The following is a 14,143-nucleotide window of genomic DNA, read 5'->3' as shown; positions in this document are numbered from 1 at the left end:
CGTCTGCACGTCCGGCACTCCTGCCACTCCGAACTGACCCCGTAATGCTGCCACTAGTGATCCTTCTCAGCGTCTGGCCGGTGCCGGGACGGGCGCAGATCAAGGTCACCATCGAAAGGGGCCAGTGCCGCCGCAACGCCGCGCCGTGGGAGATTCTTCTCAGCGTGGTGGGGGTAGAGGGGGGGGGGGGGCTGCTCGCTCTTAAAATTATTGTGTGCACCAGACCGGAGCCGCATTTTCGTCGGCTCCTTATCTGACATCCTGATACTGAACAGCATGTCCCAGATCGTCTCGAGACCCCTGCGCGGCACGGCCAGAGCCCCATCGACAGGCTCGGGCCGGCCAGACATATATAGCATTCACTAAACTGCCTTGAACAACAAACCATCAGTAGTGGGATCAATCCACCACCGATCCAGCCATCAACGGAAAGCATAGAATCCACGCCAAAAAAACTGGCAAGTTTCTGAAGAAACCATAGGTTCAGCACAAAATCAAAAACAAAAACAAAGCAGCATGAGGCAACGCCTCAAACAAAAAATGAACACCACTGATCAGTAATCACACAGGAACAGCCAACTTTCCTCAGATTACCAGAGAAAACAACACATTCAGAGTTACAAGCCAGGTCGTTTAACCCATACCGAGTCCATCTTCCGGACCAAAACAAGCATGATCAATTGATCATCAGCGAGTCAACTAACAACAATAAACTCAGCAAAATGGCAGCTAGAATCAGATTCGCAAGAACAACATAAACCCCACCAAAACTATGTCTGCTACCGATTTCAGTTTACCGCCGGAGACACATTTGCCGACAAAGGTAACACCAAAACCATGAGCACTAACATTCTTCAGTACTTGCTCTCTGCAGTCTGCACACTAATGTCCAAATCATATGGACGACCGCCTCTTGGCTCTTCAGAGGATCCGCCGTCCGGGGCCGCTAACCGGACACACGCCATTCGCGGCGAGGCAATCCTTACAGAGGCAGCTGTGAGGCGTCGGCTGAGCAACCATGGTCCCCGTCCTGACACCGCAAAACGGGCACAGCTCGGGCAGGGGCAGGGAATGGACCTGCGGCGGGAGAGGGCTGTCACACCCGGTTTTAAAGGAAACAACCAGATGTATTCCACATGTATGCCAGGATCAAGTTTACATACATGCAGCGACATCATTAGTGATAACATAAACTGTGTCTCAAATAACGTAAACAATCCTTACAAAAGGACCCGTAGGTCTGAAAGAAAAATACTAATAAATCTTCAATTGGCAGCGGAACACCCATCCATCCACAGGCGTTGTCCAGGAGAAACACCAGCCTAGGACATGGTCTTCAATCAACGCCTTCTTCCTTCTAGAAATCAGCGTCCTCGCCCGGGACTTCCTCGAAGACTTCACCTTCTGAGCAGCATCCGAGGGTAGGGAAAAGGCAAGCGTGAGTACATAAAGTACTCAGCAAGTGGAGGAAAAATATGACATGCAGGCTATTGATAAGGAAAAGTCAACTTGGGGATTTACTGCGACTACGCTCAGCTAAAACAGACTCAAACAACCTAGCAATCCTATTTACTAGATTTTTATTCCAACGATTTAAAAACATAACTCATCAGATTCCATCCGACTACCAGACTCACCAGATATCCCATATCCGGCTACCGACTCATCGGGAGTACCACCACCCGACTACCCAGACCAACCCTTAAAGTTCCCATCTAATCCTGAAGAAGTCCAAGCCGCTCTTGACCGTGAGCACGGCTGATCGATCAGTTATTTACTCTGCAGAGTTTGCACACTTTACCCACGAGTCGTGATTCCCTTTTTGCCTTACACTTCCGGGGTGTATGACCGGGGTCTCACTACAAGGCTGTTACAAAGTATCTCCACATCTATAAGCACCCACTGAGATTTCACCGCTAACAGGGATCCCATCCACTGCAGAGGCCCCCTATTGTGCCACCGAACCAACCATTGGTGCGTACAGAATGCGAAGAACACTAATTACTTAGCCAGGCCGTACCCATATAGGCCTCATGGTTGTGCTGTTTTGCCAGGTTACAGGCTCCAAGAACCGGTCCTTAGGATCCCACACAGGAACGTACACAAACCCTGCTGTGTAGCTCCACCACATACTAGCCATCCAGTTGGGATCCCTAAATTCAAGTTACTACAAGATTATCAATTCTCCCAAGTACTTGTTCCATAGTTATTAATCAAAGTTCATAATGATTCTAATCCATGACTGCACTAGCATGACTACCCTTTTACAGGACCCAAAAACCCCAAAAGAGGCTACAAGGAATGGCCATACAAATTCTAGTAAACCCTATTCATGGGATTCAAAATTAGACAAGCATGCAACTAAGGAAAAGTAAACTATAATGATCTATGGTTAAATCAAGGTGATCAAGGACACTTGCCTTCGTAAGTTGGCTGCTCAGAATCTTCGAAAACTTGGTCTTGAATGCTGGCACTCTGCTCTCCTCCTAAGCCGAAGCACACACCGGAAAGAAATAACAAAACAGCTAAGTACAACACACTAAACAAGAGAAACTAACTCTAAAAAGGCTAAGAACGGAAAGTACACGCTGCTACGATCTCGGGGGCGCGAAAATCACCTAAATCGGAGGTCGTATGGAAAAGTTACACTAATTCTACTCTACAGGGGCTTTTCTGAAAGTTTGCAGGGACTAAATTGTAAAACAGATAGTTCTAGGGGCTTAAGTGCAAAGTTCAGGGACCTAAACATAATTACCTAAAATTCAGGGACCTAATTGCAATTATCCTATAGTCCAGGGGCCAAATTGCAATTATCCAGAACTATCTAAGGGCTATATGCAAAAACAGTGAAGCCTAGGGGTTTCCTTGCAAATCTCCCTATTTTCCGAGAATAGGTGGAATTCTTTTTATACTGAAAATCCTAATTAATGCGCAATGCTGACGTCACAGGCTGACTGGGCATCCACTGCTGACTGGGCTCTGCCACGTAGGACAGGGGCATCCACATGGTGCGCTGACGTGTCTCTGCTGCTGACTGGGTTTAAGAGGGACACGTGGCGCAATCTGGACGGCTAGCGAAGGGGTATCTTGCGATCTAATCGGGAGCGTTCAAAGGGGATCCGACGGCTAACCTTGAATCTTCCTTCTCGGGTCGGCGGCGCGAGCTCAGGGCGGCGGTGCTTGACCGGAGAGTCGCCGGAGTGGAGCTCCGGTGGCTGGACTTCGACGGCGAGCGGCGGAATACGGAGAGGAGACGACGGCGAACCCGATTTAGCAACACGTCCGCGTCGGGGTGGCTTCCAACGGCTCGGCGACGACGAGAGGCGGCGGCGGGATTGGAGCTCGGTGAAGGTGCCGGTGCGACGACGGAGCGGCTCGATTGGCGGTTGGGAAAGCTTCTAGGGAGGCATGCGAAGACGGAGGAGGCATCAATCGACCGTAATATGGCTCGGGGAGTGCTGATGACGGAGAGAGGCGGCGGCGCTTACCGGTGCGCGATGACGGCTCGGTCTAGCGGCGGAGAAGCGTCGGCGAGCAGCGAAACGGGCTCCTCCCGCTACGGCGAAACTAGCGGCGAGCTCGGACACGGCGGGGAGGTTCGGTGCGGTGGGTTGCTCGGCGACGGCGGCGGCTATGGCGCTCGGCGAGCTCGGGATTTTCTTGCGCGTGTGCAGGGGGGAAAAAGGCGGCGCTGCTGGGGATATATAGGCGAGGCAGGCGCGGGTTGTTGCGGGGCGTAGCGCGTAGGGCGGGCGGCGCGGCGAAATCGGACTCGGCGCGGCAGCTGCGGGTTTGGTTCGGATACGGCGCGGGCGCGGCGGGGACGAAGGTGCTGACGGGCGGGTCCCACTGGACAGCGGCGCGTGGGCGGGCTGGGCCGAAAGCAGGCGAAGGCTGAGCTGGGCCGCGGCGAGAAAAACGGGCGTCACAAGCGCCGAGTGCGAGTAACTGGAGGCAACCACGGAGTGACTAGCCGAGGACGGGACCAAAGGCCTGCGCCGCTGCAGCCGCTGGGAGAGGAGCGTCGAGCTTGTCCGGCAGCTGGGCAGGCTGAGGCTGTAGAGAGGGACGAGAGGTCGAGGATTCTTGGGATTGGATCATCGGTGAACTGACTGCAAGAATGAAACGAAAACTTGAAGCCACCAATCAAGCGATTGAAGAACTACAGAAACAGGCCGAATTTGGTTGAGCCTCGACCTGGATTGTTCGAAGGGCAGACGCGGACGACCCGGAGGCTACTACTGCCGCTGCTATCGCCAGATTCTCTTGCGGCCGCGCTGCAACCGGGGCTGGGTTGATCTGAAGCTGGGCCACGTACCCAGCAGCGGCGAGTAGCGCCTGGTTGGCGGAGTGGACGAGCTCGTCTCCCATCGACCCCTGTGATTGATTCTGCTGCGGCGGTGGAACCTTCTCCTCCTCTGCTGCCACAGGCTGTGGCTGCGGCGGCGTACCTCTCTGCCTCTCCCATGCTGAAGCAGCTGCAAAGCAAGCCAAGAACTGGATCAACAACACATGTACCAAACAACCGTATCTAGAACCCGCGCCACGGATGACCGTATCAAGAAACAGCGCAACCCAGGACCGTATCAGGAACAACACGCGCATCAGGAACACCTCAAGAACCGTAAGGAGAGGAATCAAGAACAAGGTGCGCACACTTTACTCACCTCCGGTGAGCAGAGTTAGGGAAGTGTCCACGGAGGAGACGACGCCGATGCCATCAGTTGTCCCTGCGACGTCGTCCATGCCGCTCTGGCTGGCTGCAAGAGACCAAGAAATTAGAATCCAACATCGCAAGAACCGTAAGGAGAGGGAGTCAAGAACAACGCGGGCTCGATTTTCTCAGGCGCCCACCTCCGCTGCAGCTGAGCATGACGGCATCCCTGGAGGGGAGGTCGGTGTCAGATGCCCGGGACTTCTTCGTCATGGCACCCTGCTGTGACGTCTCGCCGGCCTTCCGATTGCTTTTGTCACCGTCGCCCATCTCGCCCCGGAACAATCGATCGAACACCTTCTCTGCTTCTCGGAAGACCCTATCTTCTTACTTCCCAAGAATCGAGGCGAACGGCACCCTGAGGAGGCGGTGCTCAAGGAAGGAAGGGAGCGTGTGGAAGAAAGCTACTAGAACGAGAAGGACTGGGACTGGGAGGGGTGGGACGGCGCGACGAGGAAGACGAGGCTATATATGAGGGCGAGGACGGCACTGGGCGTGGCGCTTGCGCTGCGTGCGATTCCAGAAGGAAAGGCCTTGGGGGAAGGGGATGACCAGAGGGGTCATGGGTGGCACTGCTTATAGCCGACGTCTGACCCATGGGCCAGGAGCCCAAGTGGTAGCCCGTTTATACATGAAAGTCCCCGCCCAAGACAATTCGTGGGCTGCGCTTAGGCACTACAATTCTCGATTTGTCGAAAGATTGTATTGGGCTATTGGCACCTGAGATTTGGTCTTAATCAACATGTTGAGAACTGATACTTGAACACGGATTTTTTTATTTATATATTTTAAATCCGAAATTATAAAAATAGATGTTCATTTCAAAAAATCGTATATCCAGCTCATGTCATCCTGCTGGAAAGGCGTTAAGGACGTGTCACCCTTTTTAACAGGCGCCAAGATGTGGCCCCTACTTTCTAATGGGCAGATTCCCCCTTCCAACAGACGAATCTATCGTAACACCTATCTATCATCCGTTAGAAGAACGACAAGTAGCATATCACCATCTAATAGGTGGAGGGAGCTCATGCGACATGTGGACCCCATTGAAAAGCTATCAGGCCGTTCCAATGGCGATAGCCTTTCCTATAAAAGCTCATGCTCTGGCCTCTCCACGCCTTGTGCTCATTTTCAATTCCCACAGGCCAGCACAAACTTACATATAGATAGAGGGGGAGGAGAGGAGGGGAGGGAAAGGAAAGCGGCGAAGCGATCTTAAGATCTATCTACGATGAAGGTAAATATTCAAAAAAAATTATTTTTATTTACAAATCAGTTAGGTTAGCTATCTGATCTAGTTTTGGATATAGATTAGTAATTAGATCTAGGATTTAGTGATATTAGACATAGATTTTTTATGGATAGTTGTAACTGTTAGACGTAGGTATTTTTGGGATAGTTGTACTATTATTAGATCTAGCTTTATAGAGTAACGTAGAGTACTTGTTAGACTTAGGTTTTTTAAGATAGTTGCACACACTATTATTAAATGTATTTTTTTAAGAGCAACGTAGAGCAACTGTTAGATCTAGGTTTTTAGATATTAGCTGTTTGTTCTATTATGTTTTGTTGTTGTAAATCTAACACATATAGTTGTTAATAGCATAAATAATTGTACAGTTTTTTATCAATCGTTGGTAGGTATGTCAGATAAGTGACGGTCCATGATTTTTTATGAGAAGCGAGCATTGTTTATGGTCGACAAGAGGTAGATATGTCAGTGTTTGACTCAATGAACAAGGGTATAGCTAGACCAATGAAAAAAATTGTTGAGGCATTGTACGGCTGGTTAATGCGGAGTTTTAAAATAGATCACAAGCAAAAGAGAGATGGTCATTAGTGTTGTAGGGACCGTGGAACTGAAGGGATTTACTGGGAGGTGTTCTCAAACCCTAGTTTGGAGGACGTATCTACAACAGGCATTTGAGAGAGGTTGGTCAACTATGTTGCTTGTGCAATGGAGGTATAGGGAGGGTGTTGGGGAGTTGCAGGGTGGATATGTTGTGGAGGAGGATGATGAAATAGTGGTACATGAGGTGGAAGAACTAGATGTTGGGCAGTTCTCGACCAATCCGATGAAACCAACTGGTGAGGAAGACGAGGGAGAACTCATCCCTGATTTAATTAAACAGGTGGAGCAGGAGGATAAGGAAGCTCCTGAAGACGACATCTTGAACGATGAGGACGATGTTCTTGTCCCTACGGACTGGATTAATTCAGATTTTTCAAATCTAATGGTGAATGAAGGGTATTAGATACCATGGGAGTACACTTAGAACGAGGTCTTCCAGAGAGCTAGGTACCCTAGCAATCATGTTGTTCGGGATGCTATGGTTTACTGAGCGACATCTATTCAGAGACAGCACACTATTGTGAAGTCTAGCAAGAAGTATGATGAAGTATGTGAATGAGGGTTACTTGTGACAGGTGCACACCTTTAAGGGAAAGTAGGTTAAGTATTAGGAAGTGTCAATAATGGTGGAACACAACTCAATATCCTTGGTTCTTGGATGGCGGCAAGAAGATGACCACCAAAGCAATCTAATCAACTAATAAGGTTTTTTGTTGCGAGGTACACATAATTATATATTTTTTCAAATTATTGTCGGTAAATGAGGTAAATCCAATTACCAAATCAACCGATAAGGTTGGCTAAAATACTTAAAGCCAAACATAAGAACTAAAAACTTTATAAAGCATGCTAAATTATTGTTGTTTAAATTTGAATAGTCTGGCTGCGATCATTATACAACTACACATGAACTAAACTAGAGGAAGAACTCTTATGAATAGGGATGCAAGTGGGTACCCAGTGGATAGTTTTGGATCACCACTTAGTTTTTTTTTCTTAGCTTAGCTCGATGAGAGTGAATTTTTAATTTATTTGTTTGAGTTTTAGATCGACTCAATAATTTAAAAAATACAAAACTTCATCTCTACTCATGAATAAATGGGCCATGTTCTCAAATGGGAGCTTAAAAAACTCAGTTCTCTATTCGAAATACTTCTATATCTCTACATGTATGCATGACTAGAGAGAATATGATATTAGAAAGGATATTGTAGCAAATATAGCCGTACAAATTTGCGCGGGACACCTCGCTACTTACAGAGATCTAATCAGAATCACAACGTTAACTTTTTAGACATATTACAGGCCTGGAAAAGAAAAGCGCTTGCACGTTAACATTACGAAACTATCCTATTCCATTTTGACAGGTAGTGGAAGTAGTTCCCGACAAAGCGCTTGCACTGTTCTTGATCTTCGAAATCATCTCCTCCATCTTCGCTTGATCCTGTAGCTTCCTTAGAGGTTTGCATCTCTGCAAAAAGACACCAACCAGTAAACAATAGACATAGGTCTCTAAACGCATATCATTTCTGGTGAGCCATATATAGTGTCCACTGTCCAGCACACTGCTCCCAGCAAGATCCATTCTTGGCCAGACTGCTTGCCATTTCATTGCTCCCAGAGCACAATATCATGAAACTCTACCAAATCGTTAGGTGCTTCACTCCATCTCATTGCAACAGTAGTGAGACACCACGTAAAATAATACAAACATAATATGATTATATGTTTCACCACATGATCAGCTCATTTTTCCTGTGGCTACTGGAGAGGAATAGAATACGGTCTTCATATCAACTACTGAAAAAGTTGTTAGCCCATAATCATGCTGTTACATAACATATATGAAAGATGATGGATCGAGAACGGCGATTAGAGTGAAATAAATAGGTGCTTCATCAAACTCTTAGATGGTCTTTTTATTTATTTTCTCACTCAAACCTCAAAACAAAAAGTGGAAGTAAGAAATCTATAGAAATAAGAGAAAATCACAATAGTTATAAAAAGATCATAATTCTACCGGATGGATCTAAACACTAGCTTTTATGAGAAATCAATTCAAGTGTCATCGCTTATAAACTCTTATAACTTGATTGAAAAACATCTAGATCCAAAAAAAAATGAGAATTGGATGAAGGAACTCTCTAAGTTGATAGATCTAAAGTATGAAGATGGTTCAAGATCAACTCATATGTGATTCTTATCTGTCGGTGTATCAGGAATCAGGGGTCCCTAAGTCCCGAGACCGAGCCGACCATCCGCCATGCGTCACCATCCCGCGAGGTCCGCCCTGTGAGATAAAAAGAAGCTAAGTCCCGGGAGAAGGTGCTCGGGACCGCCGCCTCTGGTTCCCGAGCACCCCAGTTCCCCGATGATCCGTGGAGTCCAAGTACCGGGAAGGAAGTACTCGGGAAAGAGTGCTCGGGGCTGCACGTGGCAGCCCCCGAGGACTCGGTTCCCCGAAGGTTTCCCCCCAGTACTCGGAAGAGAGTGCTCGGGGCTGCACGTGGCAGCCCCCGAGGACTCGGTTCCCCAAAGGTTTCCCCCAGTACTCGGGAGAGAGTGCTCGGGGCTGCACGTGGCAGCCCCCGAGGACTCGGTTCCCCGAAGGTCTCACCAGAGTGCCCGGGAGAGAGTGCTCGGGGCTGCACGTGGCAGCCCCCGAGGACTCGGTTCCCCGAAGGTCTCACCAGAGTGCCCGGGAGAGAGTGCTCGGGGCTGCACGTGGCAGCCCCCGAGGACTCGGTTCCCCGAAGGTCTCACCAGAGTGCCCGGGAGAGAGTGCTCGGGGCTGCACGTGGCAGCCCCCGAGGACTCGGTTCCCCGAAGGTCTCACCAGAGTGCCCGGGAGAGAGTGCTCGGGGCTGCACGTGGCAGCCCCCGAGGACTCGGTTCCCCGAAGGTCTCACCAGAGTGCTAGGGAGAGAGTGCTCGGGGCTGCACGTGGCAGCCCCCGAGGACTCGGTTCCCCGAAGGTCTCACCAGAGTGCTCGGGAGAGAGTGCTCGGGGCTGCACGTGGCAGCCCCCGAGGACTCGGTTCCCCGAAGGTTCGCGCAAGATCGTTCGACGACCCAAAGGGTCCCCTCGCCGGGGTGTCAGCCAGTCAAAGACACGAATGCCGCATTTAATAGGCACGCGCGGCCTGACATCCTGACATCCTGACATTCTCAGCTGCCCACGCCCTAGTGTCAGACCCTGCCATGCTCTGGCAGGGGGGCGTGGGTCCATTTAATGCACGGGTCCCGTCCCGTTTCACCCGGGTGCCTCGGGATAACGTTGCCAGAATCGAAGCGCTCCGCCTGCCACCCTGCCCCGGCAGAAGAACAAAACAGGGTGGGCGCACCGGGCACCTCTGCGGCTGCCCGATGGGCCCCCTTAATGGCGCCGGAGGACCTCCACAGTGGCGGGTGGTCGGATACACGCCGCAATCTTCCACCGCCCCTGTCACTTCGCCGAGGCGGAATGATGACGCCTTTCTCCGTAGCACCTTGGCACGTGCGCCCCCTCTTTCCCATTCAGGATAGGTCGAGGTCGGCGCGCCTATAAAAGGAAAGGATGGAGAATACATAAAAGGAGGACTCTCACAACACACAACGGACACAGCTCACGAGACACAACGCTCACGCTCACGACTCATCCTTGAAGAATTCCGCCTCAGATCCGGAAGCCCTCAAGAAGCACCCGAAGCCCAGATCAAAAGACGAAGAACATCACGAACAAGCTCAAGCCAAGCTAGAACACGAGAGCCTCAAGCTCTCTGTAGACAGCTCACCTCTGTAACCAGATACATCCTTGAAGAATTCCCTTCAAGGATAGATATAGCACTCACACAGGAGTATGGTGTTACACCTCCGTGCGGCCCGAACCTGTCTAAACCCCGGTGCACCCATCCTTCTCCCACTAGCCACTGCATTTATTTCCATTCCCATTTATTTCCCAGACAAGCTCGTTCAGGATCATCCCCCCGGCCGAATCTCTAAAAAGGGGTCTCTCGGGATCCCTGCGACAGGAGTTCATCCTCCGATATTATCCCTCTAGCAACAAGAAAAACAATTTCAACAAGGTGAAAAATTTCAGCTTTTAAATAAAAACGAAAATTACAACGAAAATCAAGAAATATGCAACCAAGGGAGCTAATAGAAAGAAACTAGAAGTAATAGACACAACCATATGAGGCAACATAAACTTCTTTACTTTCAAAAAACAACCCTATTTTCGATGGATTACAAAGTATTTTACATACAAAAGGCTCTCATCTAATACATAGGCTAAACACTCCTCTCACACCTTTAAAACCCTAGCTTACAATTCTAAAAAATGTCTGGCTCAAAGGACTCAACATCATCCCCTCTATTTAGAGCCTAGGTTCTTTGATCCTTAAGTTTTCTAAATTATTTCTAAAATACCTCTATCTTCCAATACACTCATACATACTATTGAGAATATTTTTGTCTATCTTTTTTCTTGTCTATCGGATAGTCGTGACGCCTTCATAACTTAGTTTCGTCTCGATGCAAACTTCATAATGATGCCATGTGTACTCCTCCTTCCTACGATTTTGAGGCTAAATCACGAAACCGCCTTGCACACTTCTCAAAGTGTGATTCACTGCTACTTGCTTCCACCTTAAGCAAGCAATCCAATGTTAGACATGTGTACTCCGTCTTGCGATCTTGACCGCTAGCATGTCTCTCCTGCTCTCGATCCCTCGGGCTGCCTTGTCACTTGCACCGGCATCACTTTCGCTTGACTTTATCAACACGTCATTTTCATCCGTTTTCTCACGCTTTACTTGCTCTCCACATGTACAGCTAGGATCACCCTTGACTCCGCTCAGTCTCCTTAATCGTTCGGCACCAAGCACACCGCTTAGCCCTGATCATCCCACCGTCGATCACTAAGTTGTATTTATCACATACACATCATAAGACAAACAAACACATATCTTCAACTCTATTATAGATTAGTCAAAATCAAAATCCTCAGTCGAAAAGCTCAACTCAGAAAAATCATGAACACCGAATGTTCCAGTGTAAACAGTATCTGATCACCGGACTATCCGATGTGTGTAATATTTCCTCCACTAAAAATCTCCTGGAAAACCTTAGAGTGAAGCTTCCGGTGTTAACAAAGCCCATCACCGGATCATCAGGTGAGTACAGCTGCACCATAAACCCCATTTTGCAACATCTCTAGAACAAATGGTCCAATAAAACATCCGGTAAGAACACCTTTAAACATCGGACCATCCGGTGTGCAATATAGCTCCAGACACTTTATTTTACGCAACTCTTGGAAAATAGTCTCATGTGCATCTTGCTTGAACACCGGACCATCCGGTAAACATATTAGTTTTTATCTCTGAACTTAAATGCTCCGACGTGTACTTTTCTGAACACCGGACTATCCGGTGAGTACATTTTTCTAAACTCAGAGATAAAAACATCAACTCTATTTTTCTCTGCAACTTTGATTAGTCATTATCATAATTACAATACACAAACATGCACATACAATCTCATAAATCATCAAACTAAATCAACAATCTTATCAACCATCCATCACATATAAATTAAAATATATTTTAACGTAATTTATCGAAAGATCAAAACATTACACCTCATAATAGATCGACAGGGCCACACATACATGGATGAGTAACTAATTAAGCTTATTCCTACTGAGCGTAGGGACATACATGGCGACGTTACGCCCATAGTACTATTCGAACATCAAACTACTATACGGATAATACGACGACGACGATGTTACAGGCGAGCAAAGCGAGTGTGCGTTACAATGTTCAACCACAAATTCCCCATGCGCGTGCATGTGTGCGTACGTCACGCATCTGACCACGTGATCGGCACCTCGCCGTCGTCAGTGTTGAGCCCCAGGGCCTTCCACACCGCCGGCGACCCGTCGACGATGTTGTTGGCGCACGGCGGCTCGAAGTTATGCTCGTCGTCGCAGCCGTGTAGGGAGTCGCACTCGTCCACAACGATGGCCGTGACGGACCTGCCGTTTCTCGCTCGGATCACGATGCTCTTCTTGCACCGGCTCCTCCGGTTGAACCAGCCGGTGGACAGCGCGACCACCTTCTTGTCATCGTCGAAGAACGTGCCCGTGCAGCTGGCCGCGCCGCCGCCGTCCCCGTTGTCGGCGAAGCTGTTGAGCGTGAGCGTGGCGCGCGTGCCCCCGGCCGTGACGGGCGGGGAGCACGCGAACGTGGTGTAGCGCCGCCCGTCCTTGCAGCACTCGGAACCGTTCTCGGGGTTGCAGCTGCCAGACTTTCCAGGGATGGAGCCGTTGGGCTGACAGGTCTGGAGGAGCGCGCGGTGGGGGAAGGTGGCGAGAGCTATGGGAACGATGGCCGCGAGCGCCAGGAGCGCGTAGGGGTGACCAGCAGTGGCTGTGCTAGCCATGGTAAGCTTGTTGGTTGTGTGGTTCTACTCTTCTTTACTAGTGTTATCTGGACAGAATATAAGTGTTGAAATTCGACTCGAAATTGAGTGTTCTATTCAGGGTAAAAAAAATGTGGATACGGGAAGTAACACTGCTCTCTAATTGAGTGTTAGATTTGCTAATGTGCTCTGTGATGTGCAGCATGGCATGGTGGCATCTCACGTTATATAGCCGTGAGACGGTGAGGGGTGACGAAGCAAGGCACGGCGTGGGGTTCTGATTGGTCAGTTGACCGTTGACTAGAGAACTTTTGCAGTCGTCTCCCCGGTTAAGCTTCAGGTTGTTGTGCAGCATGAAGATTAACAGCTTTGCTGGGCTTTTAATTCTTTTCTTTTTTAAAAAAAATAGAAGCGTGCTGCACTAACCATTTACAACGTTCATTTGCGCAAATCTTGCTATATATTGAGTCTTATGCACCGATGTGCTCATCAGAAAGCTTAAACTGTTCAGAAAAGGTGGACAACAGACTTGAACCATGCATTTGGCATCCCTTTCGCTCCATTCACCGGTGCATGTCGTGTTAGACCATGCACAACAGTTGAGACAAAGTTTGTGTTTGTAAAACGATCCATGATGACAACTCAAAAGACAATTTCTACAACCCATAATCTATTAGTACATGTCCTTAATAAATGTGATATTTAGTCTTTCCCTCCTCCACATCATTAAAAGTCATTAAAAATCCTAGTAGGCAACTCTTGTAAACAGCTCACCTCTGCATGCCCTTAAGAGTCTCTGCCTCACCCTTTTCATATCTTTCGGTCAAGTGAAGGCCCACATAAAAGGCCGTCGTAGGCCCTGCTCGATCACGAGATGACCTTTGACGGGGCTATATGGTTATCCAAAAAGTAAAGCCCGTGGATGAGACAAAAAACCGTATATTTTACCCTCACGATACGTTAGTTGGAGAGAGCTGAACACACATGGGGCCCTAATGTACATGCACGCAGCAAATCAGCAACGGCAATTCAAGGTGGCAAGGCCGCAAGGAGGAGTGACCGGAAGGTGGATTCCAATCGATCAAGGCCGGCCGGCTCGCAAGCAAGTTGCATTGCAGCGCTCGCGGCCGGGGCGGGAGCGTGCATGCGTATGCATGGTTCTACTTGCATAC

At 48.9% G+C, this 14,143-nt stretch overlaps 2 protein-coding genes across 4 annotated transcripts; both read right to left on the bottom strand.

The window, feature by feature from the left end:
• Positions 1–3,945: 3,945 nt before the first annotated feature.
• LOC133904157 (uncharacterized) lies at positions 3,946–4,751 on the bottom strand. 3 transcript variants are annotated; one of them, XM_062345667.1, is made up of 3 exons: positions 4,668–4,751; positions 4,198–4,478; positions 3,946–4,112 (listed from the first exon to the last, which is right to left on the bottom strand). In XM_062345667.1, exons 1-3 carry the CDS (start codon positions 4,744–4,746, stop codon positions 4,098–4,100), a joined length of 375 nt encoding a protein of 124 aa, XP_062201651.1. In that variant the 5' UTR covers positions 4,747–4,751; the 3' UTR covers positions 3,946–4,097. The 3 variants fall into 3 exon arrangements, with proteins under 3 accessions (XP_062201651.1, XP_062201650.1, XP_062201649.1); XM_062345666.1 differs by having other exon boundaries at positions 3,946–4,478; XM_062345665.1 differs by lacking the exon at positions 4,668–4,751 and having other exon boundaries at positions 4,198–4,536.
• Positions 4,752–12,284: 7,533 nt separating this feature from the next.
• Positions 12,285–13,377, bottom strand: LOC133903763 (kiwellin-1-like). The gene has a single exon (XM_062345225.1). It carries the CDS (start codon positions 12,990–12,992, stop codon positions 12,411–12,413), a length of 582 nt encoding a protein of 193 aa, XP_062201209.1. The 5' UTR covers positions 12,993–13,377; the 3' UTR covers positions 12,285–12,410.
• Positions 13,378–14,143: the final 766 nt, after the last annotated feature.

The sequence above is a fragment of the Phragmites australis genome, chromosome 21, assembly GCF_958298935.1.
Source record: "Phragmites australis chromosome 21, lpPhrAust1.1, whole genome shotgun sequence".
Taxonomy (NCBI): domain Eukaryota; kingdom Viridiplantae; phylum Streptophyta; class Magnoliopsida; order Poales; family Poaceae; genus Phragmites; species Phragmites australis.
The sequence above is the reverse complement of the archived record's forward strand: the minus strand, read 5'-3'. Positions and strand labels throughout refer to the sequence as shown.